Genomic DNA, 26,217 nt, shown 5'->3' on the forward strand with positions numbered 1-26,217 from the left:
ATGGGAGAAGTATGAGGACAAAAGAGAGAGCAGAACAAGAGAGATTGGAAAGGGAGAGATGAGACTGAGAAAAAAGGGCTACAGCGACAAGCCAAACAAAGGAAAGATGAAAAACAGGAGGTACCCCCTGATATATCTGGCATACCATTGTTGTTCCAAAGTACTGACACCGATCAACAACAGGAGGGAGGAGGATTGGAGAAGGCAACTGAGCGCTCATGATTTTGGCCAACTGTGGGCCCAAAGGGAGTTCATGTCCTTCGGAAGCCCCATCCAAAATTCCCCTCATGTCCGCAACCTTCTCCAAGACATCCTCCTCCCTAAACAACTGGCCATTATTAAATGTACCGCCCCCACACTGCCGATGACTTGGCAGTGACCAGGGGTAATGCCAGATATAGTCACTATTCAGCACTTACAGGGATGCCCCTGCTTCTGAACACGATCTTTGGAAGACGCATGGATGTTCGCATTCTGCGTCAAAAGGCCTCTGGATCACTCCAGCTGGCCAAGTTTGTATACCAGATGCATTTCTATCTTTATTGCTTGATGTCTACGTGCTGACACCCACCTTGGGAAGGAGGGAATGAGTGGAAGTGAGTGGGATATTGCTTGTACCTGGTGGCACCCCCGACTAGCCGAGGCTGCTCAGTCTTGCATAGCATCATGTTTAACATGCCAACAAAATAAGACTGACCAAGGAATAAAGTGCTCATCAGGGAAAACACCCTTGCCGGGTGGCCCATTTGATTGTACTCAGTAGGATTTTATCAAATTACCATGTGTGCAGTGTTAAGTATTGTCTTGTAATTGTTGACGTTTTTGGTAGATGGATAGAGGCTTTCCCAACTACAAAAGGCCTCGACAGTAGTAAAGTTCTTATAGACAGAAATAATACCAAGATTTGGGGTACTGCAACAGATTAGAACAAAGAACAACCCAGCACGGGAAACAGGCCCTTCGGCCCAACGAGCCCATGCCGCCATCTTAAAGCAATTTCCTACACCTACCTTGACCTGTGTTTATGCGTATGGTACCCCCATTGGAAATCAGATTCAGGGGAGAGTGGTGTAACAAATTGTCCCTAAACTAAACAGCCTAAGAGGATTTCCCCCTTCTTTGGGAGGAAACCCATGCAACCACAGAGAGAATGCGCAAACTCCCAAATCCATGTATCTGCACAGCTAGCAGTGATAGTCACTGAGCTGTTGTGGTGCCCATCCGCTGGTCCAGTTTTAAGCACACACAACGACGCGAAGTACTAGGCCACTCTCGAAACATCCAAGAGCAGCCTATGCACGACCCACCGTGTGCATGCCCCTCGTTTGACAACAAGGTGGACCGACACACCTGCGGAGTAAAAGAGACAAAACATCAACATGTAGCATTAGATTTCCAGTAACGTCCCGAGGCTCTGACCCTTTTTAGAACCGTCTCCTATAACCCTCCATCCCTGTTTCACTCATGTGCCTATCTAAGTAAACCTTAAACAAGTCCAGCGTGCCTGCCTCCACCACCTCACTTGGTAGTGCATTCCATACCCCCACAACCCCTGGGAGAAAAACCTCCGTCTAGTATCCAAATTATACTTCTCCCCCCTCACCCTTAGCTCGTGACCCCTCCTGATATTTGTCTCCAATCTAGGAAAAAGCCTGCCACTGTTTACTCTATCTATACCCTTCATTATTTTATACACCTCTATCAAATCCCCCCTTAATCTCCATCTTTCTAAGGGAAAGAGCCCCAGTTTATGTGATCGGCGCAACTTGTGGGCCGAAGGGCCTGTTTGTGCTGTAGTGTTCTATGTTTACCCAATCTTTCCTCATAACCCAGTCCTTCCATACCAGGCAGCATCCTGGTAAACCTCTTCTGCACTCTCTCCAGGGTCTCCACGTCCTTCCGGTAGTAAGGTGACCAGAACTGGACGCAGTACTCCAAATGCGGTCTAACCATTGTTCTGTACAACTGTAAAAAGTCTGACAACACCAGGTTTTAGTCCAACCCGGTTGGACTACACCCGTTGGACTACACCCTGGTGTTGTCAGACTTTTTACTGTGTTTACCCCAGTCCAACGCCGGCACATCCACATCTGTACAACTGTAGCATTAGACGCCAGCTCTTATACTCTATACCCCTTCCTATAAAGGCTAGCATTCCGTAAGCTTTCTTCGCAACCTTCTCCACCTGGGTTGCCACCTTCAGAGACTTGTGCACTTGCACTCCCAGGTCCCTCTGCATTTCTATACTCTTAATTGGTCTACCCTTTATCATGCAACTCCTCCCCGCATTATTCCTTCCAAAATGCATCACCTCACATTTATCAGGATTAAATTCCATCTACCGCCTATCTGCCCAATATACCAGCCTAAAAAAAAATCCTGCTGTGTCACCTGACAATCCTCCTCACTATCCTCCAATCCTGCCGTCTTGGTGTCATCTGCAAACTTGCTGATCACACCACGTATGCCCTCTTCCAAGTCATTTATACATATTACGAAGAGAAGAGGTCCCAGTACTAAGCCCTGCAGCACACCACTGGTGACAGACCTCCAGCTAGAAAAGGACCCTTCCACTATTACTCTGTCTCCTGTTGCCTAGCCAGTTTTCAATCCATCTAGATACCTGTCCCTGTATCCCATGTGCCTTAACCTTTTCTACCAGCCTACCGTGAGCTCGGACAATGGCCCCCATTTTGTAGGGAAAATTATTAAGGAACTATGTGACATATTGCACATTCAGCAGCAGTTCCACTGTGCCTACCACCCCCAGGTAGCAGGGATAGTGGAAAGAACTAATGGGGCCCTTAAAGCTAAGCTAGCCAAGCTAACATCTGAAACCAGTCTAAATTGATTAAAAGTCTTACCCTTAGCCCTCTACCACGAGAATAACACCTCACTCTACCACTGGACAATCGGAAATAATCTACAGCAAACCAAGCAGGATGCCCTGGGATACAAATACAAGCCCACCCACCCAGACAGATTTACATGTTAAGTACTTCCGACAGCTAACACTGTCTTTAAAGTTTCTTCATTTACAGGTACAATGTGCCTTTGGATTAACTCGACTGACACCGGATCAAGATTCTGACCCACAGGACTACTTCCCTGAACCACAGATAGGAGACCTTGTGCTAATTAAGAACTGGTAGCGACCAAACTCGGGCCACAGTGGAAAGGACCATTCCAAGTTCTCCTCCAGACTCCAACTGCAATCAAGGTTCAAGGACAATCTTGCTGGATACATCTGAATAACTGTAAACAGTGGACACCAACATCCACTAATAAATTATGAAGTTTATCTTCACCTTCTTTAGTCTTTCGGCTACTTTCCTGGCACCAGGACAACTGGATCAACAGAAAGGAAGCCCGAAAGATGGACTGACCAATGGACAATTTCACTTTAACATCTTTTTGTACGTCTTGAGTATGCTGTAAAGTTTAATGCAAACAGATGTTGGGTCTGCTCACACATACCACCACAGGCTAAAGAGGGGATCCCCCTGTTCCCTATTCCTCCCAAACCCCAGGAAATGATAGAATGGATTTTATATCAAAACAGGACTGATCGTGGAAGAAAGGGAGCCCAGACCACAGGAGGAAATTGGCTAATTGACATCAGCAGTGATGTCTCCACAATGAAGAAGGGGGACGCACTCTATCGACTTTTAAGAAACATTACCAGCCCAACTGTAACAGGTCAGACTCTCCAACCCAAGTCCATTGCCCTACAGCCAAATCATTTTGGACTACTGTGGGGGCTTCATTCCAACGCGACCCAGTTCTATTAAATGACATGGTAGTGTACAATGGCACCTCCTTTGTTTGTGGCAACAATGCCTATCCTTAGCTTCCTTGGGACTGGTCTGGATCTTGCTATCTAGCGTACGTGGTCCCCTATGTCTGGCATTATGACTCCCTGTATCTCCACCCCAAGATATACCTGTTAAGATCTAAACGGGCCATCACCGAAGCTCAACGGTTTTGGATGATAGCCTTTCCTATGGGAAAGCAAGGGCTGTTTGAGAGCTGATCAATATGACACCAGCTCTTGAGAAAACAGCTAACGATACTGCGGATGGATTAAAGAATGTGAGCATCCATCTCCAAAGTTTCAGCTGAAGTTATAACTATACGGACAGTGGCACTCCAAAATCAAATGGCTTTAGATTACTTGTTGGCGGCTACTGGAAGCACCTGCGCCCTAATAGGCTCGAGTGCTGTACATACATTCCAGACTCCTCAGACAATATCACTGATTTAGCTGAGCATATTAAAAAGGCAGCTGACAAAATTAGAACTGAGGAGCAGAACTTTAAGGACTATAATCCCCCTGGTGGTGGCCCTTTGGTAACCTCTTTGGGGACTGGGGAGGAACGAGTCTGCAGAAGGATCTAGATAGGCTGGGCGAATGGGCCAGGAACTGGCAAATGGAATTTAATGTTGGCAAGTGCGAGGTGGTCCACTTTGGTAGGAATAATGGTAGGAAGGGTTATTACTTACGTGGAGAAAAACTGCAGCAGGCGACGGTGCAGAGGGACCTCGGGGTCCTTGTGCACGAGTCGCAAAAACCCAGCTTGCAGGTGCAGCAGGTGTTCAGGAAGGCGAATGGGATGCTGGCCTTCATAGCGAGGGGGGATTGAATACAGAAGTAGGGAGGTCTTGCTGCGGCTGTATAGGGCATTGGTGAGGCCGCAGCTGGAGTACTGTGTGCAGTTTTGGGCACCGTACTTACGCAAGGATATTTTGGCCTTGGAGGGAGTGCAGAGGGGGTTTACTAGGCTGATGCCGGAGTTGAGGGGGTTGAGCTATGAGGAGAGGCTGAATAAACTAGGCTTGTACTCGTTAAGAGTTTAGAAGAATGAGGGGAGATCTCATTGAGACGTATAAGATGATGAATGGGATGGATAGGATAGAGGTGGAGAGACTCTTCCCGCTCAGAAAGGACAGTAGGACTAGGGGGCACAGCCTCAAGATAAAGGGGGGGCGGTTTAGAATGGAGTTGAGGAAGAACTTCTTCACTCAAAGGGTGGTGAATCTCTGGAATTCTCTGCCCGTTGAAGTGGTGGAGGCTACCTTGCTAAATATTTTTAAGACGCAGGTTGATGGGTTTTTGATAAGAGAGGGGATTAAGGGTTATGGAGAGAGGGTGGGAATGTGGAACTGAGCCACGACAGATCAGCCATGATCTTATTGAATGGTGGGGCAGGCTCGAAGGGCCAGATGGCCTACTCCTGCTCCTATTTCTTATGTTCTTATGATAATGCATTTGGAACTCAATATTCTGGTAGTTTGCTTACTACTGTTCTTGTTACAATGTGTTTGTCGATGCCTGGCCTATAATACAGCCCAAACTTCTCTCTAAAGGTTAAAGTTATCATGAAATGATAATGGAGGGAATGAGATATTAAGGGGTTAACATCGCATGCAACTAAGAACGTTTGAGTTGATTTCAAAATGACAAGCTTAAGACATCTGTCTTTAACGAATTTACCCTTTAACAGTTCTCTTTCTTTCAACGTAACGATATTATGACCTTAGATATGGTTAACGTGATTAGAACAAAGGGTGTCTTGTGATTAGCTATATTGTATCAGATCGCATATGATCTGAAGGATTATAAAAGCTACATAAAGGAGGACTGTCCCATTGTTTGGCACGCCTTTGCTACCTGACTCCCAGTACTGAATGGAAGTTACCTAGCAAAGGTTTGCCAGTTTGCATATGTAAAAACAAAGAACTTTTGAATCAGCGGTTGGTGTTTGCCTTTGTATCAAGGATGGAAGAGTCTCGCGAAAAACAAACTTAACAATTGAACTCATTTGTAATCACAGAAGTGTGGTGGATAAGCCTGGTGAGCTACAAACACAAGTGGCATGTGAGAACATCAAAATGTTCAGAAAAAAAGGGAAGAAGAGAGGAAGATGGCATTGTAGTACTGATTTATGAATGCATTGTAGTATTGGAGAGGGAGGATATCATTAAGGGGACAAGTACAGAATGGAAAAGTAAAGTGATATAATCATATTACTGGATTATATTGGTCTCTAAATAGGGAGAACATAAGAAATAGGATCAGGAGTAGGCCATCTAGCCCTTCAAGCCTGCCCCGCCATTCAATAAGATCATGGCTGATCTGAAATGGATCAGTTCCACTTTCCTGCTTTCTCCCCATAACCCTTAATTCACTTGTCTATCAAAAACCTATCTACCTGTGACTTAAATATATTCAGCGAGGTAGCCTCCACCACTTCAACGGGCAGAGAATTCCAGAGATTCACCACCCTTTGAGTGAAGAAGTTCTTCCTCAACTCCGATGTAAACTGCACCCCCCCCCCCCCCCCAAATCTTGAGGCTGTGCCCTCTAGTCCTGCTATCCTTTCTAAGCGGGAAGAATCTCTCTACCTCCACCCTATCCATCCCCTTCATTATCTTATGTCTCTATAAGATCCCCCCTCATCCTTCTAAACTCCGATTAGTACAGACCCAGTCTATTTAGTCTCTCTTCATAGTCCAACCCCCTCATCTCTGGTATCAGCCGAGTGAACCTCCTCTGCACTCCCTCCAAGGCCAAAATATCCTTGCGCAAGTGCGGTGACCAAAACTGCACACAGTACTCCAGCTGCGGCCTCATCAGTGCCCTGACAGTTGCAGCAAGACCTCCCTACTTTTATATTCTACCCCCCTCACTATAAAGGCCAGTATTCCATTTGCCTTCTTGATCACCTGCAGACTGGGTTTTTGCGACTCATGCACAAGGTGCCTCTGCACAGTAGCATGCTGCAGCTTTTCGCCCTTTAAATAGTAATCCCTCCTACTATTATTTCTGCCAAGGTAGATAACCTTACACTTGCTAACATTATACTCCGTCTGCCGGCTCCTCGCCCACTACTTAGCCTATCCAGATCCCTCTGCAGACTTTCCACACCCTCCACGCAATTTGCTTTTCCACTCATCTTCCTGTGATCAGCAAATTTCGTCACCCTACACTCAGCCCCCTCCTCCAGATCATCTATACAAATGGTAAATAGCTGAGGCCCCAGCACCGATCCCAGCGGCACTCCACTAGTCACCAACCGCCAATCAGAATAGCACCCATTGATACCAACTCTCTGCTTCCGATTAGACAACCAATTCTCTATCCAAGCTAACACCTTACCCCAACTCCGTGCACCCCAACCTTCTGTAGCAGCCTTTTGAGGCACCTTACCAGATGCATTTTGAAAATCTAAAAACACCACATCCATTGGTTCCCCTCTGTCTACCGCACTAGTCACATCCTCATAGAAATCCAATAAATTCGTCAAACCTGACTTCCTCTTAACAAATCCGTGCTGCGCCTGCTCTATCAAACCATTCTTTTCTAGGTGCCTCGCTATTTCTTCTTTGATGACAGATTCAAGCAAGAAAGATAGGGAAGCAAATCTGCAGGGAGATCAAAGATGTGCAAGAACTATAAAGTAGTGATACTGACAGACTTTATTATCCAGTTTATAATGACAAGGGGAAAACATTTCTGAAATGTTCTTTGAACAATACATTCATGGCCCAATAAGGAAGGATGCCATGCTGCATCTAGTGCTGGGAAATGAGGTGGGCCAACTGTCTGTGGGGAAACACTGGTGAGAGTGACTATCATAGACAAGGTTTAGATTAATAGTAGAAACAGGCAAGGAACAATCTAAAGTAGAACTTCTAAACTGGAAGACAGCTAACTTCCATGATATGAGAGGGGCATCTAGTTAGAGTAAAATGGAGCCAAAGACTGACAGTGAAAATCGTATTGAAAGATTGGGTGATCTTTAAGGAGAGATATTTTAAGTGCAGCTTCAGGACATTCCAACAAAAGGGAAGGACAGGAGAAAGAAAAGAATTGTTGGATGAAAAAGATGAAGAAAATGATCAAAATTAAAAAAAGGGCATATGATGTCTGTCAGATAAATTCTTCAAGTGAGAACCAGATAAAATAAATTGAAAGTGCAAGTGGAGAGGAAAAATGATAAGCAAAGAGAAAATGAGATAGAATCTCAGTTGTTGATTCTTAAAGTGAATTCCAAGAAAATATGGGAAGTGGGTCAAGGATAACAGAAAGGCTTACCATAATCCGACAATCTTTCCTAGATAGGGAGAAAGTGGCAGAGGATTTGACTGCAGCAAATGTGACACCTTCAAGAAACAATACAAAATACCACAACACAAAGTGCCAACAATCGGGCATCTGGAGAGGTTTGAGTTCATTAAAAAAAAGAGCCAGCCCGGAATAGTAAAAGACAGTTTGTGCTGGACTAAGTTAATTGAACATTTGAGATAAGAATGATAATTGATTTAGGGAATGCAGTAGATGTTGCTTTTATGGATATTAAAGAAAACATTTGACAAAGTACCACCTCAAGGGCTGATTAACAAAACTGAGGTTCATGGATAGAAGGATTGGTGTCAGACTGAATAAAAAAAATTCAGCTTAGTGTCAGGAAACAGCAAATCAAAATAAATGGCTGTTTTATAGGCTAGAGGGCTGTAAACAGTGGCCTCCCCATCACCCAAGGGTCAACATTAGAACTACTACTTTTAAATAGACATAAATGACTTGGGATATTGGAATAGAGAATAAAATTTGCTAATGATACCAAACTTGGAGATATGGCAAACTGAACATTATATAATTCAATCGTTTTAGGACATTGCTAGGCTGGTAGAATGAGCAGATAGAATACAGTGAAACATGGTGCTATGCATTTTAGCAAAATAGATAAGGAAAGGCAATATTGGCTAACTGGCAGTTCTAAAGGGTGTGCAGAAACAGAGACACCTGGGGTTTGTGTGAATAGATCTTTAAACATGGCAGGATACATTGTGAGTATATAGGATCTTCGGCTTCATAAACAGGGATACTGAGTATAAAGTTTCAGCACATCTTTCATTCTTTTGTAAAATTCTGGTTAGACCATAACTGGAGTATGACATCCAATTCAGGTCACCTAATGTAGAAGGATATTTTGCACTTAAGTGATAACAACCTGGAACTTGCTGCTGATAAAAGGTGGTGAAAGTGGAAATGATCAAAGATTCCAAAAGGAAATTGTAAATAAACCCACAGGGATAAAGCAGGGGAATGGAACCGAGCAGATTGCTTGAGTGCTGGTCTAGTGATCCTGTGCCATAATGACGAGTGCCAACATTTGCATTTTCTCCACTCCTTCTGAGCAATTACAAATAACCCTTCTGACTATCTCTCCCTCCCCCACCTTTTTATGCTTTTGTTTTTAAACAATCACAATGTTCTGATTAATTATACTGCTGCACAGTATAGACATTGTGTCTATACAGTGGAAATATTTATGGACAATTGGTCCTTAGTCAACAGAAGATTGCTTCCAACTTCAAAATAAATTTGATTTTAAAATCAGCAGAATTTAACAACTGTTTCAAAATGCAAGATGACAACTGAGTAGGTCACTTAGGACTAAGCAGGAAAAACCAAAAGGCACTCATTTAAAGTTACAAATGAATAACCAGCAAGATGGGATGAGCTGTTTCAAAGTTCAAGACAAATGAATCACCTGCCAGATGGATCCATCATAGTTTTGCATTGGGACACATCCAACAAGCCTCTAGAGGGCAAGACACCAAATTGATTAAAGAACTCCATCAGGCTTTTTCCCCCCTATATTCACTAAAGGTGAACGACTCTGATCACTGAAAATAAAACAATCAAGCACCGACTCACTCTAATCTTTTTTTCTTCAAAGATTAAAGTATTGTTTCCAGTTCTGGGTGCGCATTTTAGCACAGATGTGAAAACATTGGAGGGAATGCAGAAAAGATTGACAAGAATGGTTCTAGGTATGAAGACTTGAGTTATGAAGATAGACTGGAGAGTTTAGGAATGTTTTCTTTGGAGGAGAAGCCTGAGAGGAGATTTGATAGAGGCATTCAAGATCACGAGAGGTCTAGACAGTAGCTAAGGAGAAACTGTCCCCATTAATGGAAGGCTCAGAAACGAAAGATTTAAAGCAATTTACAAAAGCAGCAAAAGCTATGTTGTGAGAAAAAAACATTTTCACAGAGCAAGTTGTTAGTCTGGCATGCATTGCCTGAAAGTGTGGTGGAAATGGGTTCAATCAAAACATTCAAAAAGGGAGTCAGAATTATCTGCAAAGGAAGAACGTGCAGGGGTACAGGGCGAGAACAGGAGAACCACATTAAATAAACTGCTCATTCGGAGCACCAGTACAGGACACTCACATTTAGGCTGATGTTCTAGGATTTGAGAAAAAAAGCTAAGTAACAAACCAAGCAGAGAAAATAAATATTAAAAATTCACACTGTAAAGGGCTCCTTCCCCAGGTCAGGACCAAGAAAACGCATGGGAATTGCTTGACTTCATTTATCTAATTTGCCATTCATCTTCCTGGTAGTCACATGAAATGATAATGGAGTTGTTGATTAATCAATCAACCTTTCAATTAACGTAGAACAAACCTAATCAGGATGTAAGGAAACTGCGAGCGTTGGGGAGCTTCATGAGCCATAAATCCAAAATCACCTACTTCACACATGCAAATTGCTGTTATTGTCATGCCTACAATTACTGAAGGGTGAGGCAAGGAAGTGGGAGAGGACAAGTAACACAAAAGTCCAAAAACAGGAAAAGGAGAAAGGATAATTGCAAGGGACAAGATGAATGGGATTTGTGCAGAATGCGACACTGGAATCGCATCACTAGGGACTTTTATTTTTTTCAAAAACATTCCAGTTAAGAATGGGTGCTTTGGATGTGAGCATCGTTGGCAAGACCCAGCGGAGGTTGCCCATCCTGAATTGCCCAAGCAAAGGTGATGAGACATCTTCTTCTGTGAAGGTACAGTAAATAATTAGGAAGGCAAATGGAATGCAATATAAAAAAGTAAGAAGGTTTTACTGCAGCTGTGCAGGGCCTTGTTGAGAGCATATTTTTTATTTGAAAAAAATATAATTGCTACAGAAACAGTTCAGAACAGACTTGCTTGACTCATTCCTGGGAAAGTGAGGGGTTATCTTATGAAGAAAGATTGAACAAGTTTGACCTATAACCATTGGAATTTAGAAGAATGTGATCTTATTCAAATTTTTAAGATCCTAAGGAGATTTGATTGGGTAAGTGCAGGGATGATGTTTTCACTTAAAAATCACAGAATCCCTACAGTTAAGGAGTCCATTTGGCCCATTAAGCTTGCAGCAGCAACAATCCCAGGCCGTAACCCCATATATTTATCCTGCTAATCCCCCTGACACTAGAGTCAATTTAGTATGGCCAATCAACCTAACCCACACATCTTTGGACTGTGGAAGGAAACCCACACAGACACAGGGAGAATGTGCACAAACTCCACACAGACAATTACCCAAGGCCAGAATTGAACCTGGGTCCCTGGTGCTGTGAGGCAGTACTGCTAACCACTCAGCCACCGTGCTGCCATTTGAGGACAAGACTAGAATCAGGGGACACAGTTTAATAGAAGTCTACCATTTAAGGAGAGGAGGAGAATTTTTTCTCTCAAAAGATTGTTAGGATGTAGGATTCTCTTCCCTAGAAAGTAGTGGAGACTAAGTCATTGAATTTATTCAATCCAAAGTTAGGCAGATTTTTGATAGATGAGGGAGTTAAGAGTTAAGGGGGATAGATGGCGATGTGAATTTGAGACACAACCAGATCATCCATTATCTTATTGGATGGTGAGCAGACTTGAAGAGCTAATCCTGCCCCTAAGTCCTATGTTCTTTTGTGTCAAGGCTACAGCACATAGAATCTCCTGGATAACATTGTGATCCAGATCATGTCAGCATTAAGGGTTTGACAAACATCAGCTTTGAGACATTGACCTGGAGGCTAAGCTGCAAGCTCTGTGACACATCAGGAACAGGGAAAGTTACCTGGATGCTTTGTACCAGAAGGTGGTCACACCTCTTAGTATAGGGCATTCGGATTTAGTCAGTAATCAGGGACAAGAGGGTGTGACTATGGTGAGACAGATAAAGGGATCAGAGGGCAGAAGTACAGCCATGGGAGCCTGTGCAATTGTCCAATAGGGTTGAGGTTCTCTCAGCTTGACTGGATGAGAGCAGGGGCTGCAAGATGGATGAGCAACCTGATCATGGTACAGAACGCCATTCAAGTGGGATGAGCAAAAATGAATGTCATGGTAATAGGGGACAGTAGTTTTTTTTATTCATTTACAGATGTGGGCATCATTGCCCATCCCAATTGCCCTCGAAGGTGGTGATGAGCTGCCTTCTTGAATGGCTACAGTGTCCATCCACAAAGTCATTTAGGGGAGGGGGACGGAATAGATACTATTACATAAGAACATAAGAAATAGGAGCAGGAGCAGGCCATCTAGCCCTTCGAGCCTGCCCCGCCATTCAATAAGATCATGGCTGATCTGTTGTGGCTCAGTTCCACTTTCCCGCCCTCTCCCCATAACCCTTAATCCCCTCTCTTATCAAGAACCCATCAACCCGCTTCTTAAAAATATTTAGCGAGGCAGCCTCCACCACTTCAACGGGCAGAGAATTCCAGAGATTCACCACCCTTTGAGTGAAGAAGTTCCTCCTCAACTCCGTTCTAAACCGCCTCCCCTTTATCTTGAGGCTGTGCCCCCTAGTCCTACTGTCTTTTTTGAGCGGGAAGAGTCTCTCCACCTCTATCCTATCCATCCCATTCATCATCTTATACGTCTCAATGAGATCTCCCCTCATTCTTCTAAACTCTAACGAGTACAAGCCTAGTTTATTCAGCCTCTCCTCATAGCTCAATCCCCTCAACTCCGGTATCAGCCTAGTAAACCTCCTCTGCACTCCCTCCAGGGCCAAAATATCCTTGCGCAGGTGCGGCGCCCAAAACTGCACACAGTACTCCAGCTGCGGCCTCACCAATGCCCTATACAGCTGCAGCAAGACCTCCCTACTTTTATATTCAATCCCCCTCGCTATGAAGGCCAGCATCCCATTCGCCTTCCTGACCACCTGCTGCACCTGCAAGCTGGGTTTTTGCGACTCATGCACAAAGACCCCGAGGTCCCTCTGCACCGTCGCCCGCTGCAGTTTTTCGCCACGTAAGTAATAGTCCTTCCTACCATTCTTTCTACCAAAGTGGACCACCTCACACTTGCCAACATTAAATTCCATTTGCCATTTCCTGGCCCATTCGCCCAGCCTATCTAGATCCTTCTGCAGACTCTCCACACCCTCCGCACAATTTGCCTGCGCACAATATTCTCTGCAGCAAAGAGGGAAAGGTCAGATAGCTGTGGTGCTACAGTCCAAGACATCTGCTGAGTGCCGGAGCATTAAAAAGGGGAGGAAAAGGTTGTCACATAGTTACCAATGTAATAGGCAGAAGTACGAAAAAGGTACTGCATAGAGAGAATGAGGGGCTAGGTATTAAATAGAAAAGCTGAAGCTCAAAAGGTCATAATATCTGGATTATTACCTGAGCCATGTGCAAATTAACATATGGTATATGAAATTAGATAAAGAAATATATGACTCAAAAGCTGCAGGGAGAAGTGGGTTCTAGTTTGCGGGGCACTGCGAAAGTGGAGACTGCATTGTCGTGACAGTCGACACCTGAACCGTGCTGGAACCAGTAGCCTTGTAACTGCATAGTGAAGAAACGTTGAAAGGGTTTTAAAATAAATGGTGGGGACAAGGGATCAAATGTGGAGAGGATATTTTCTCTTATGGGCAAGTACAAAACTAGGGGACACAATTTGAAAATTAGGGATCATCCTTGCAGAATAGCGATCAGGAGAAATTCTTCCCCTCAGGATAGGGCTGTGCAACTTTGGAACTCTTTCAGAATGCAGTGGTATCAGGGGTCACTGAATATTTCTAAGGCAGAGATAGATTGATTCCCTTGCTTAACAAGTATCTACAGTTATTAAGGGCAGATAAGAATGTAGAACTCAAAACACAAACAGATCAACCACAATCTTATTGATGGTGGAGCAGTTGAGGGGCCAAATGTTTACTTCTGTCCCTATTTTGTATACTCTTGAACCACTGAAAAACATCTATAGAACCATAGAAAATTACAACTCAAACATGCCTTTTGGCCCTTATCTGTGCTGAACCATTTCTTGCCTAGTCCCACTGACCTGCACTTGGACCATATCCCTCCACACCTCTCTCAAGCATGAACCTGTCCCACGTTTTTCTTAAATGTTAAAGTGACCCTGCATTTACCACTTTATCCAGCAGCTCATTCCACACTCCCACCACTCTCTGCATGAAGAATCTCCTCCTAATATTCCCTTTAAACTTTTCTCCTTTCACCCTTAACCCTCTTTTTTCTCCTCTAGCCTCAGTGGAAAAAGCCTGCTTGCATTCACTATCTATACCCATCAAAATCTTATACACCTCAATCAAATCTCCCCTCATTCTTCTAAACTCCAGGGAATAGAGTCCTAACTTTATCTGGTGTAGTTCTAGCCATAGTTAGGAAGGTTTTTAGCCCTGTTCCAAGCCAAGATGTTGAGACTTTTTAAAGATTATTCATTCATGGGATGTGGACAGCACTCTCTCAGCCAGGAATTATTGTTCATCCCTAATTACCCTGGAGAAGATAGTGAAGTGTTGCCTGCTGCAGTCCATGTGTCTAGGAACAATGTTGTCAAAAAGGTCCAAGACTTTGACCCAACTTGGAGGCAAATGTGAAGCACTGGTGTTCCCATGCATTTACTGCCCTTATCCTTCAAGCTGGCAGAGGTCATGGGCTTGGAAGATGCTGCCAAAGGAGGCTTGACAAGTTGTTGCATCTCTGAACTACTCATAATCCAAGCTACCTACCAATGTCAAACAGGTCAACATTGTATACCTTACAGGGGACAATTCCCACTATCCCAAGGTGATGACAATAAGTAAAAGGGTTTAACCTATGCCATCAAGCAATTTATATTTCCTCTTATGACCCACAGTCCCCAAAATTCTATCCATACAGACAATACAAATTTCATAGTCCTGAGGCCCCTGTGAACAGCACAGGGAGATTTTCAGGTCTTTAATTTAAAATATTAAGCAAACATTTGTGCCTTGGTTAATTATAAGCTCACATTCCAAATGGTTTATTAAATTATTAGCCTGTTCTGCAAAGAGTAGTTCCAGAAAATAGCTTCCATCCGAACAGAAAATGTGACAAACTTAGTCAAGTTGTTAAAGGTAACTTAGTTTGTAAATAAGTCCCAGCTTGAATAACTGGTTAAATTCGTCAAAACATATTCTATTGCAAAACTAACGCTAAAGTAAAAATTCAAACTATTTCTTAAGTCAGTATTCTATTCAAGTACTCTAAAGCCTACAACAGCATCCACAGGATGAATAGTGGCACTGGACCATATAAATTGCACATTACAGATGTATTTGGACACAATTTTGTAATTTTGTCTTCAATAAATATCTGCTTTCCATCCATCACAAACACAAATGCATCTTCTACTTTCAATTGCAAGTCATTTCCAGCACTCAGTTTACTCTTTGAATTGTGTATTAATACATCACTCTTATTCGCATTTTTTTTTAAAAAATCAATGCAAATTTTATAGAGAAATGCACCAAAGTATACCTCATACTGTAGAGGACTGCTATGTTGTGTGGCAATACTAGCCTGACATCGAATGGTGAAGTCACGTAGTGTAGTGCCCCTGCTTGGGCCCTCAGTTGGTTTCTGGCTGTGGAGAGGTTTACATAGGGGAAACGATGGTGACTGCGAGGCAAGAAAATACATAGAAGAAAAGCTTCATCTCTTGAAAAATCTAGTATACAATTTCAGGCAAAGTGTTTACAGTAAGGTAGATCTTGCAAGATTTTTAGAGTATTAAAAAGGGAGTTAGCACATTTTCATACCTACAGATTTTATGGCAGTTGAAAGACATTTATGCATATCTTAGGTACTGTATATAACAAAAGGGACAAAAATCAGAACTACATACAAGAGAAACAATTATGCCAATCCACTAAACAATGCAACGGCCTTCCAGTTTTAGGAAAGTCATAATACTTAATTTAGCCTCACGTGAAATTATATTTACTTTCATGTCAACCCTTCCCACAACTTTTAAACTAGCCAAATACAGTGTTATACCACTCACGTTTTTGCTAAGTAAAACATACAGAATACAGGATAGTAGCCATGAGTTTAAGGCAATTCATGTTTATACCTCCAGTTTATAATCAAGATTACCAAATCACTACCCCTAATTCGTTTGCAGCCATTATCCCACCGTTGATTATTTAACCCAAAGAAAACAGATACCTTGAAAGTGATCACTGTGGCAACTGTTCCATTTTATATGCTTAAATGATAAATAAACAGCACACTCTTTCAATTTGGAATTCAGAAGACAACATGGTCTCAGTTTTGAAGTCCAACACCTTAACGAAACAAAGACTTTTACGTGCAGTATTATAAACCTTAGACACACCATGTCATGAGGCAAGACAGCAAGTTGCACAACACATTCCAAAGTAAACTCTAACGTGGATGGTCATTTGTGCGTCTCTTTGGCTAATGAGAGATGTCAGCCACATAGATCCAATTGTTTAAAAAAAAGTAAACTTAACAATTAGCAAAAATAACGTAATGGTCCAGTTTTTGATCAAACAGGTTCTGAAATTTTAGGATCTGGCAACCAGCGGAAAATTGCAAAGATTCTATTTTGCAGTCATACTGCAGAACTTTCAGAGAAAGAAAACAATTCAAAGGAAGTTGTTAACGTGATTGCGTGAGATACTTTCTGCGACAAACTTCTGGACAAAAGTAGAAGGTCAGACATCAAGTTTACAGTTTAAACCCTGTCCAAACATTTCAACAGCAACTCGTTTTTTTTTTCCTGTGCAGGGCAAAAGGAAGGCACGATCATCAGAATCCATAGGTTGACAAAGTTTTCACTTTATTTTTTTGTTCAAACTGTGGGCGAAAGAAAAGAGAAAACAAGAGCTGAGAACAGACCGCAGTATTAAAGCACTGGAATGAAAACGCTGAACATGGAGTTTGACAGGACTCTGAGATTGATAACCAGACATTTGGTTTGAACAGGACGATACTTGAGCGGACATGTCCCCAGCCCTGGGATAGCTCTCAGCCGACAGGAAGACAAAACCCTTTACCTCACAAACTGATTGATCCAAACTCTTCACACACATAACAAACAAGATCGCCTCACTTTTAAATCAGGAAAGAAAAGGATTAAGGGGATGGTTTGGGAATTTATTTTTTTTTAAAAAGGTGAAGGCTGGCTGGGGGAGGGGAGTGGGGGAGGGGAGCAGGGGTCAGAGGGAGGACTAGGACTAATCCGGCCTGAGGGACTGACTCACTGCGCTTACCTCTCTCTCGTTCTCCACAGCCATTTTCTGCCAGGGGTCCACCAGCTGAGCCAGCGGCATCTTCACAGCCGGACCCGACCGCGCGCCCGTCAGCTTCGCCGCCGCCGGCAGCGGGAGCGAGCAGCGGGTGCGGGCAGCGGGACCGCGCCGGGCGGCCGGGCGGCTCGAGCTCAGCCCGACTCGCCCACCGGAACTGGCGAGAGGGTGAACGCCGACTCGACGGACCGTGAGTGGGGGGAGGTGAGCCGGGCCTGGCTAACCCCGTGTCTTTGTTGGCCCGGGTGCCCTTCGCTCGCGCTCTCTCTCCAGCCGTAGCCCTCGTAAGCAACGTCCTTCCTGTTCACTAACACTTCCGCTCTCAATATGGCGAAGGCTCCCAGATACTACCTGTGCGCCAGAGCGAGGCTCCCGGCGTCATCCTGGGGGCGGGGCCAGCGCGGAAACGGGCGGGGCCATCGCCAGGTGAATTGGCCGCCAAGTGGCAGGAATGTATCTTTGCACCCCCCCCCCCCCCCTTCGTTCCCATTCAGAACCCCTGGTTCACGTAAGAAATAGGAGCAGGAATAGGCCATCTAGTCCTTCGAATCTGCTCCGCCATTCAATAAGATCATGGCTGATCTGAAGTGGATCAGTTCCACTTTCACGCTTTCTCCCCATAACCCTTAATTTCCTTGGCTATCAAAAACCTACCTACCCGTGACTTAAATATTTTTAGCGAGGCAGCCTCCACCACTTCAACAGGCAGAGAATTCCAGAGATTCACCACCCTTTGAGTGAAGAAGTTCCTCCTCAACTCCAATCTAAACTGCCACCCCCTTGAGGCTGTGTCCTCTAGTCCTGCTATCCTTTCTAAGCGGGAAGAATCTCTCTACTTCTACCCTATCCATCCCTTTCATTATCTTATACGTCTCTATAAGATCCCCCCTCTTCCTTCTAAACTCCAACGAGTACAGACCCAGTCTATTTAGTCTCTCTTCATAGTCCAACTCCCTCATCTCCAGCATCAGCCTAGTCAACCTCCTCTGCACTCCCTCCAAAGCCAAAATATCTTTGCGCAAGTACGGCGACCAAAACTGCACGCAGTACTCTAGCAGTGGCCTCACCAGTACCCTGTACAGTTGCAGCAAGACCTCCCTGCTTTTATATTCTATCCCCCTCACTTTAAAGGCTAGCATTCCATTCGCCTTGTTGATCAATTCAACAAACCTTCCTGCAAGAGCACTGGACTTGTCTGGTTGTCTGAGCTCTGTCTGGTTGACAGCAAGATGAGGGGAGATGTATGAAATCCTAGCCTTATGGGTGGCACAGTAGCACAGTGGTTGGTATTACTGCTTCACAGCTACAGGAACCTGGGTTTGATTCCCGGCTTGGGTCACTGTTTGTGTGGAGTTTGCACATTCTCCTTGTGTCTGCGTGGGTTTCCTCCAGGTGCTTCCTCCCACAGTCCAAAGATGTGTGGGTTAGGTTGATTGGCCACGCTAAAAAATTGCCCCTTAGTGTCCTGAGATGCAAAGGTTAGAGGGAATAGTGGGTAAATATGTGGGGGGGTAGGGCCTGGGTGGAATTGTGGTCAGTACAGACTCGATGGGCCAAATGGCCTCTTTCTGCATTGCAGGGTATGGTTTCTTAGTCTCCAGCATGCAAAATTCCATTTCCCATTTACATAGTATGTATGCATATATTTGCAGAAGCAAGGAAGATAATGGACTTAAAAGAATTGTATTGCAGCTGTTAGAAATCTGAATCAAAGAAGAAAATGCAGTAAATACTCAGTAGGTATGGCAGCACCTGTGGTGAGACAAATAGAGTTGACCTTTCTGGTCAATGATGTTTCAGCCGAACCAATGTCATCTCCCTGCAGCTGCTGCCCAACTAAAGAGGAAATAGACATACTGATGGAATGAACAGATATATCATTGAATCCTACAGTGCAGAAGGAGGCCATTTGGCCCATCAAGTCTGCATTGACCATAAACCCATCCAGGCCCAACCCCCACAACCCCATGCATTTACTCTAGCTCGTTCCCCTGACACTAAAGGAAAATTTAACATGGTCAATCCACGCATCCTTGGACTGTGGAAGGAAACCAGAGCATCCAGAGAAAACCCACGCAGACATGGAGAGAATGTGCAAACTCAACACAAGGTGGGAATTGAACCCAGGTCCCTGGTGTTGTGAGGCAGCAGTGCTCACCACTGTGCCAGTTTGCCATCTGTATGATAAATGAAATTCAAGTAGGAAAGTTACAATTTGGTAGGAATACTGAGGATATTCTAAAGGTGATGGAAGAACGAGAGGCCTGAGGTTGTTGCTGATCAATCCTGAGTATGCTAATAGTTATACAAACAACCCATTTAAGATAATCAGTCAAGCTCATAACATTGCTCATTTACACTTGCTGGAAGCACCACATTTTTATACACAGGGACCCATTCTCTGAAAATGAAAGAATATGTGGGTGGCACGGTAGCACAGTGGTTAGCACTGCTGTTTCACAGCTTCAGGGACCTGGGTTCGATTCCCGGCTTGGGTCACTGTTTGTGTGGAATTTGTACATTCTCCTCATGTCTGTGGGTTTCCTCTGGATGCTCTGGTTTCCTCTCACAGTCCAGAGATGTGGTGGTTAGGTTGATTGGCCATACTAAAATTGCCCCTTAATGCCCTGAGAGGGATTAATGGGTAAAATATATATGGTAGGGCCTCAGTGGGATTCTGGTCAGTGTGGACTCGATGGGTCAAATGGCCTCTTTCTGTACTGTAGGGTTTCTATGTTCTATGTTCATGACTTGTATGTCTTTTTTGAATTATTCTGGAGCTTGGGTCGCGTATTGTTGGAAACTCAGCCAATCTGAATCGACTTGCCAACCATCACCACCATGTTCTCCTGTAGAATTAACTGTAGTGTCTGTTGGAAATTTGGCATTCTTGTATTTGTCCTGATGACTGCAAGATGAAAACTTTGGCAACATGTCTCTCTTTTCAACAACATTCAAGTGCAACTTCTAAAATGCAGTAATTCATGATATGCAACAAATGATTTGCATACAGCAAGATCACACAAACATGGATGAATAGGGATCAAATAATATATTTCTGGTGGTGATGTCATTTGAGAGGTGAATGTTATCTGGGATGCTGAGAGAACACCCCTGCCCTTCTTCTGATGATGTCAAGGGATATTTTACATTCATGGACCAGAGTCTCTGGATGAGTGATGTGCTGACAGTTTGCCACTCACTTTATTCTGTGAACTTAGAATACTGACTTCCAGTGAAACATTTTTTATGTAACAATATGTAATCAAGGGTTTAAGTTGGAGCTTTACCTAGATGAATACTTTTACACTTCTTCCATTGATTTTTCCACTTGTTGATAAATTCTGCCTTCTATTAAGGCCATCGGGTTACCACAGGATGTCAGTAATTTAGTTATGATTTCAGTGATGTATTAAAATCTAACAACAGTTAATGCCCTTCATTACAATTTAATAACAATGCAACACTAGCAGAAAATGTATAGAGAATTCCACGATTTGAAGTCACTATTCTTCAGTAAAGGGAATTTGTCATCCATATGGTTCTGAGTGATTAGTGACTCCAATCATACCCAAATGTGGCCGCCTCATTGCCTTCAGCAATGGCTAATAAATTAAGGCATTGTCAGCAGCTAGCATCCTGAGGACTAATATTAATTGATGTTGCTTGTATAGTACATTTTGCTAGTAATACAGTTTTTATATTAGTAAACACATTTGGGAATTTATAATGTATTAAATTTTGCTGACTGCTGACATCTGATTCAGAAAGATGAGCTGCTAGATAGAGTATTTCCTGGTATGTTGAAGTGATGAACAGGATGTTATCTGCCTGCATGAACACAACTGAAACTGTGTCCATTTTCTTTGTAATTCTTTTTTTAACAATATTTTCCATATCTACTCCTACCACATCTGACCCTTTTTTCCCCCTCATGTACCATTTATTTTTGTTTCAACTTTTATTGTTTAGTTGAACATATTTTTACTGAATCTCTCTTTATTTAATGGACTCTTTTATTTCCATCCTTCAGCAAGAACAGCTTAAAACTGTTGCCAACTGCTTTGGTTGGCACATCACAGCCTCACCTGTTACCTCCTTGTTGTCCCAGGAGCAGTTTGTTTGTTTTGTATCTTCACATACTTTTTCTCCCCCTTTGGGAAATAGTGAGGGAGTGTTGCAAGTGTTAGCAGGCTGATTATCAACCTGTTGAACTGCATCAAGAACACTCCTTGTGCGGTCAATGAGCCTTGGAGAGGAACACGAACCCAGAGCTCCTGACTCAGAGGAAGGGGTGCTACCCACTGAGCCATAAGACCTGTCAGGTGCAGTGATCACTGAAACAATATTGTGCAATCCTGCCATGGCAACAAGGTCCGTAGGCAGAGTGAGCTGAACATGCAGCTCCAAGCATTCTCAGTACATTGAGGTTAGCAGTTCTCACAGAACTCTAACATCTCCCAACAAGTCTTTTACTTCTGAGAAACTATAGGAATTATCATTTTCCAATTCACAATTTATTGTTTTGTGAAATTAAATGAAAGGAAAGATCTACATAATCTTCATGATGCCCTTAAGCACTTGATGAACAAGAAAGTATTATTGAAGTAATAGTCAGAAAAATGGAAACCGATTTACACATAGCAAGGTCCCACAGGACCAGATAACCTGTTTCAGGTTTTGTTAGTCCAGACACTGGGGCAACACTCCTGCTCTACTTCAAATATTGCCATGGAACTTTTCTACATTCATCTAATGGAGCCTCAGTTTAGCATCTCATCTGAAAGACTGTACTTACTACAGTGTAACTTTGTCAGTATTTCCCTAACAGTGTATACCTGGATTACCTGCTCAAATTTGCAGGGTGGAGCTTGAAGCCACAACCCTTCCATTTCAGAGGCACCATCGATTGTGACACACATTTCTTTCAGATGAAAGCTGCAAGGTCATTTCATGAAAAAAAAACTTTGTTCCATTAGGAGGACCTGGTTGTTCTAATGATAACTGAAAATTCAGCAGCATTTAGAAGAACAGCATTCCATGGGCTGTTTCAGGAATGCACACTGAGATAAACATCAGCTGCTGTTAGAGGACCCTTAACTTGGTGAAAGATGCTCTTTGGTCTTCCTGAAATCTGCTGATTTTACAGAGCAAAGAGCTGTTCACTTGTGCATGTGTAGTGGACTGGCAGGACTCGGCACTGAAGGGCACACTACAGTTTGGGGCGGCTGTCACAGTGGTTCAACAGTGAACGATCACTGTCTAAGGCCCTCTGCCATTGTACACCAGGAGTCTGCAACTCATGTATAGCCCTCTGGCCAAATGCAGCAGAGCACATTTGACATGCAATCTAAATGTACATTGTAAATATCACCTGTAATGGCAAATGTAGTGACATGTCTCACACTGTATCAAAAGAAGCTAATCTGTATTTAATTTTGTTTAATTTGAACTATTATTTAATGTACTTCAACAAAGATTATTAATATAGTCTATTTTTGGGGAAAATAGGGCACCAGAAGAACAAACTGTGATTCAACCTCAAACAGGTTCTTTCCTGCACTTATTCTGTACACGTCATGTTGCTTTAACCACGCAGTATTTAGTTACTGGCACATTCTGATGTCTATTTGATACGACTAACACATACTAAGTATCACCAACACTCTTTGCCTAATATCAGCTGACTAACTCTTTTTTAACTCTATTCTGTGGGTCCAAATTTATGCAACTATGATAAAAGCAACTATCCCCTTTGTCCTTCTCAACCTGGCTTCAACCTTTGCTATATTTAACCACACCATTCTCCTCCAATTCCTCTCCACTGTTATCCAGCTGGGTGGGATAGCATTTCATTGGCTTCATTGCCAGACTACTGCAATGGTTTCTCTTTCCATTCCCGCACCATTACCTTTTGTGCCCCATAAGGATCTATCCTTGGATCTCTCCTGAGATAGAACACAGAAAAACTACAGCACAAACAGGCCCTTCGGCCCACCAGTTGCACCGAACATGTCCCTATCTACTAGGCTTACCTATAACCCTCTATCTTACTAAATCCCATGTACTTAAGCAAAAGTCTCTTAAAAGACCCTATCGAACCCGCCTTCACCACCACTGCCGGCAGCCGATTCCATGCACCCACCACCCTCTGAGTGAAAAACTTACCCCTGACATCTCCTCTGTACCTACTCCCGAGCACCCTAAACCTGTGTCCTCTTGTGGCTACCATTTCAGCCCTGGGAAAAAGCCTCTGAGAATCCACTCGATCAATACCTCTCAACATCTTATACACCTCTATCAGGTCACCTTTCATCCTTCGTCTCTCTAAGGAGAAAAGACCGAGATCTCTCAACCTATCCTCATAAGGCATGCCACCTAATCCAGGCAACATCCTTGTAAATCTCTTCTGCGCCCTTTCTATGGCTTCCACAGCCTTCCTGTAATGAGGTGACCAGAACTGAGCACAGTACTCCAAGTGGGGTCTGACCAGGGTCTTTTACAGCTGCAGCATTATCTCCCGACTCCTAAACTCAGTTCCACAATTCATGAAGGCCAGTACACCATACGCCTTCTTAACCACATCCTCTACCTGCAAAGCTGATTTGAGCGTCCTATGAACCCGGACCCCAAGATCCTTCTGATCTTCCACATTGCCAAGAGTCTTATCCTTAATATTATATTCCGTCATCCTATTTGACCTGCCAAAATGAATCACCACATACTTATCTGAGTTGAAGTCCATCTGCCACTTTTCTGCCCAGTCTTGCATCCTATCGATGCCTCCAATCACGACAACTCTGTTATTATTACATCTCTCTAGGATCTGTTTCCCTACTTGTTCCTCAACATCCCTGTTACTATTGGGCGGCCTATAGAAAACACCCAGTAAAGTTATTGACCTCTTCCTGTTCCGAACTCCACCCGCAGAGACTCCATCTGTGAGAGGCTGTTCACCTGCTCTGAGTGTGGGAAGGGATTTTGTGTTTCATCGCATCTGCTGAGACACCAGAGCGTTCACAAGTGATTACAAGGGTTATTATTGTCTCTGCTCTCAATTACCCCCAAGACTGCACTTTGTTCTACCCTTCAGTGATATCATTTGAAAACACAGCATCAGTTTCCACGTGTAGACTGACGATTTTTATGATTATTATTAATTTGAGTTGTCTAAAATCTGCAATTTGTTTTGAGCTGTGTATTGTAGATCACACAGTACTAACAATCACATACTTAGAGATTTTATGTGTACATTAAGACAGCACTGCATAATAATAGGATTAGGATCATCCCTTGGTTAGAGGCTTTTATTGAGCTCAGTTGGATTAGGTTGGGGAGGGAAGGGAAAAAGATTTATTTGATACTTGTGAATTTTACCCATGGATTCACTAATCTGTGATTTAAAGAACAAAGAAAATTACAGCACAGGAACAGGCCCTTCGGCCCACTAAGCCTGCACTGACCATGCTGCACGACTGAACTAAAACCCCCCACCCTTCCAGGGACCATATCCCTCTATTCCTATCTTATTCATATATTTGTCAAGACGCCCCTTAAAAGTCACTACTGCATTCGCTTCCACTACCTCTCCCAGCAATGAGTTCCAGGCACCCACCACTCTCTGTGTAAAAAATCTGCCTCGTACATTTTGAAAATCTGCCTCATGTATTGTGCATTTCTTCCTAATTTGAACCATGCAGGTCCAATTATTGAATTTGTACATCACTGTTGAGCTGCAAGATGGTGCTGTACCAGTGTTATTTAAAGAGCCAAGTACCCAACATACAGGGATGTTTTAAAAACTGAAGTTGTGAAGTGCCTGGGAGTATAGTGAAATATTTTTGGAGGTGTTGTGGTCAATTCCTGGATGAGCCAGGAGTGTAGATGCAACCTCACAGGGACGGCAGAGGACAAGGTAACCTACCACACAAAGTCTTGCAACAGATATGGTGAGAATAGTGGAACTGCCACTAGATGCGCAGCAGCATAGGGAGCGGCAGAACAGCCTGCAGAGGAGAAGTTTGGTGCATTATTCTCTGTCAAGTTAGAGCTGGAGTCATTCCTGCTCCATTATAGTGACAGGAGACAGCCTGGCAAGCCAATCAATGCACCCAGCATGCCGCCAACATGGAGCCACCCTTGACCCTGAGGTTTCTGTTTGATGCATGGATCCTTACTAGATGGAGGCCAAAAGCAAAACTCTCAATCTCTGATGACCCTGTCTTGGTCTACCCCTCCCAGCTGGGTTGCCTGCTCCATGAAATCAGTGAGTTCTTTCAACTGAGACTGATTGCCTTCTGTCTCTCTCTCTCTCAATGATTATGGCTCAACGTCTCCTGCACAAAGAAAGAAAATGGGATTAGGAACTACTGTAATGAACATTTGATTATATATAGAAATTTCACATATCTTTCTGATGCTTCCAGACTTTCAAATAACCCATTGGATTGTGTAGCATGTGATTAATGCACCACAGGTTTTCAAGAAGGGTTCTGGGTCAGCACCCTCTAGAGTAGCAAATCCATATAGATATAAAGATAAGTCTCACAGTTACATGTCACTTGCAGAGCTTGTTAGTGCCCTCAACACCCGACACCTTCCTCCCCTTCCACCTTACCATACCCCCTTCCTTTTAGACAGCATGAGATTTCTGTTTGAAAGGGTGATGGAATCATCGTAGCCTGTCCACCTGCAGTATAGGTGGACTACAGTGGCATGACCTTATTACATTGCCACTGAAACCCACTTATACCATACATTGAGGTGAATGTAAACAGCTAGAGTTCATTTACCCTTTTTCAATATTGCAGAGCTCCTCTG

General features: G+C 43.5%; 1 protein-coding gene across 6 annotated transcripts in view; it reads right to left on the bottom strand.

The window, feature by feature from the left end:
• Positions 1-17,751, bottom strand: part of rps6ka3a (ribosomal protein S6 kinase a, polypeptide 3a) — a 110,608-nt gene extending 92,857 nt beyond the window's left edge. Inside the window, exons 1-2 of one of the 6 annotated variants that reach the window (XM_080204076.1) lie at positions 17,362-17,751; positions 15,602-15,742 (exon numbers count right to left, since the gene is read on the bottom strand). In XM_080204076.1, the coding sequence (XP_080060202.1) occupies positions 15,602-15,742; positions 17,362-17,421 (201 nt within the window). In that variant the 5' untranslated portion in view covers positions 17,422-17,751. Of the gene's footprint in view, positions 1-15,601; positions 15,743-15,882; positions 15,930-17,361 lie in introns of those variants that run through there. The other 5 variants (XM_080204075.1, XM_080204079.1, XM_080204077.1 and 2 more) reach the window with 5 other exon arrangements.
• Between the last annotated feature and the right edge of the window lie 8,466 nt (positions 17,752-26,217).

The sequence above is a fragment of the Carcharhinus amblyrhynchos genome, chromosome 15 (assembly GCF_965287045.1).
Source record: "Carcharhinus amblyrhynchos chromosome 15, sCarAmb.v2.hapA, whole genome shotgun sequence".
Classification (NCBI taxonomy): Eukaryota; Metazoa; Chordata; class Chondrichthyes; order Carcharhiniformes; family Carcharhinidae; genus Carcharhinus; species Carcharhinus amblyrhynchos.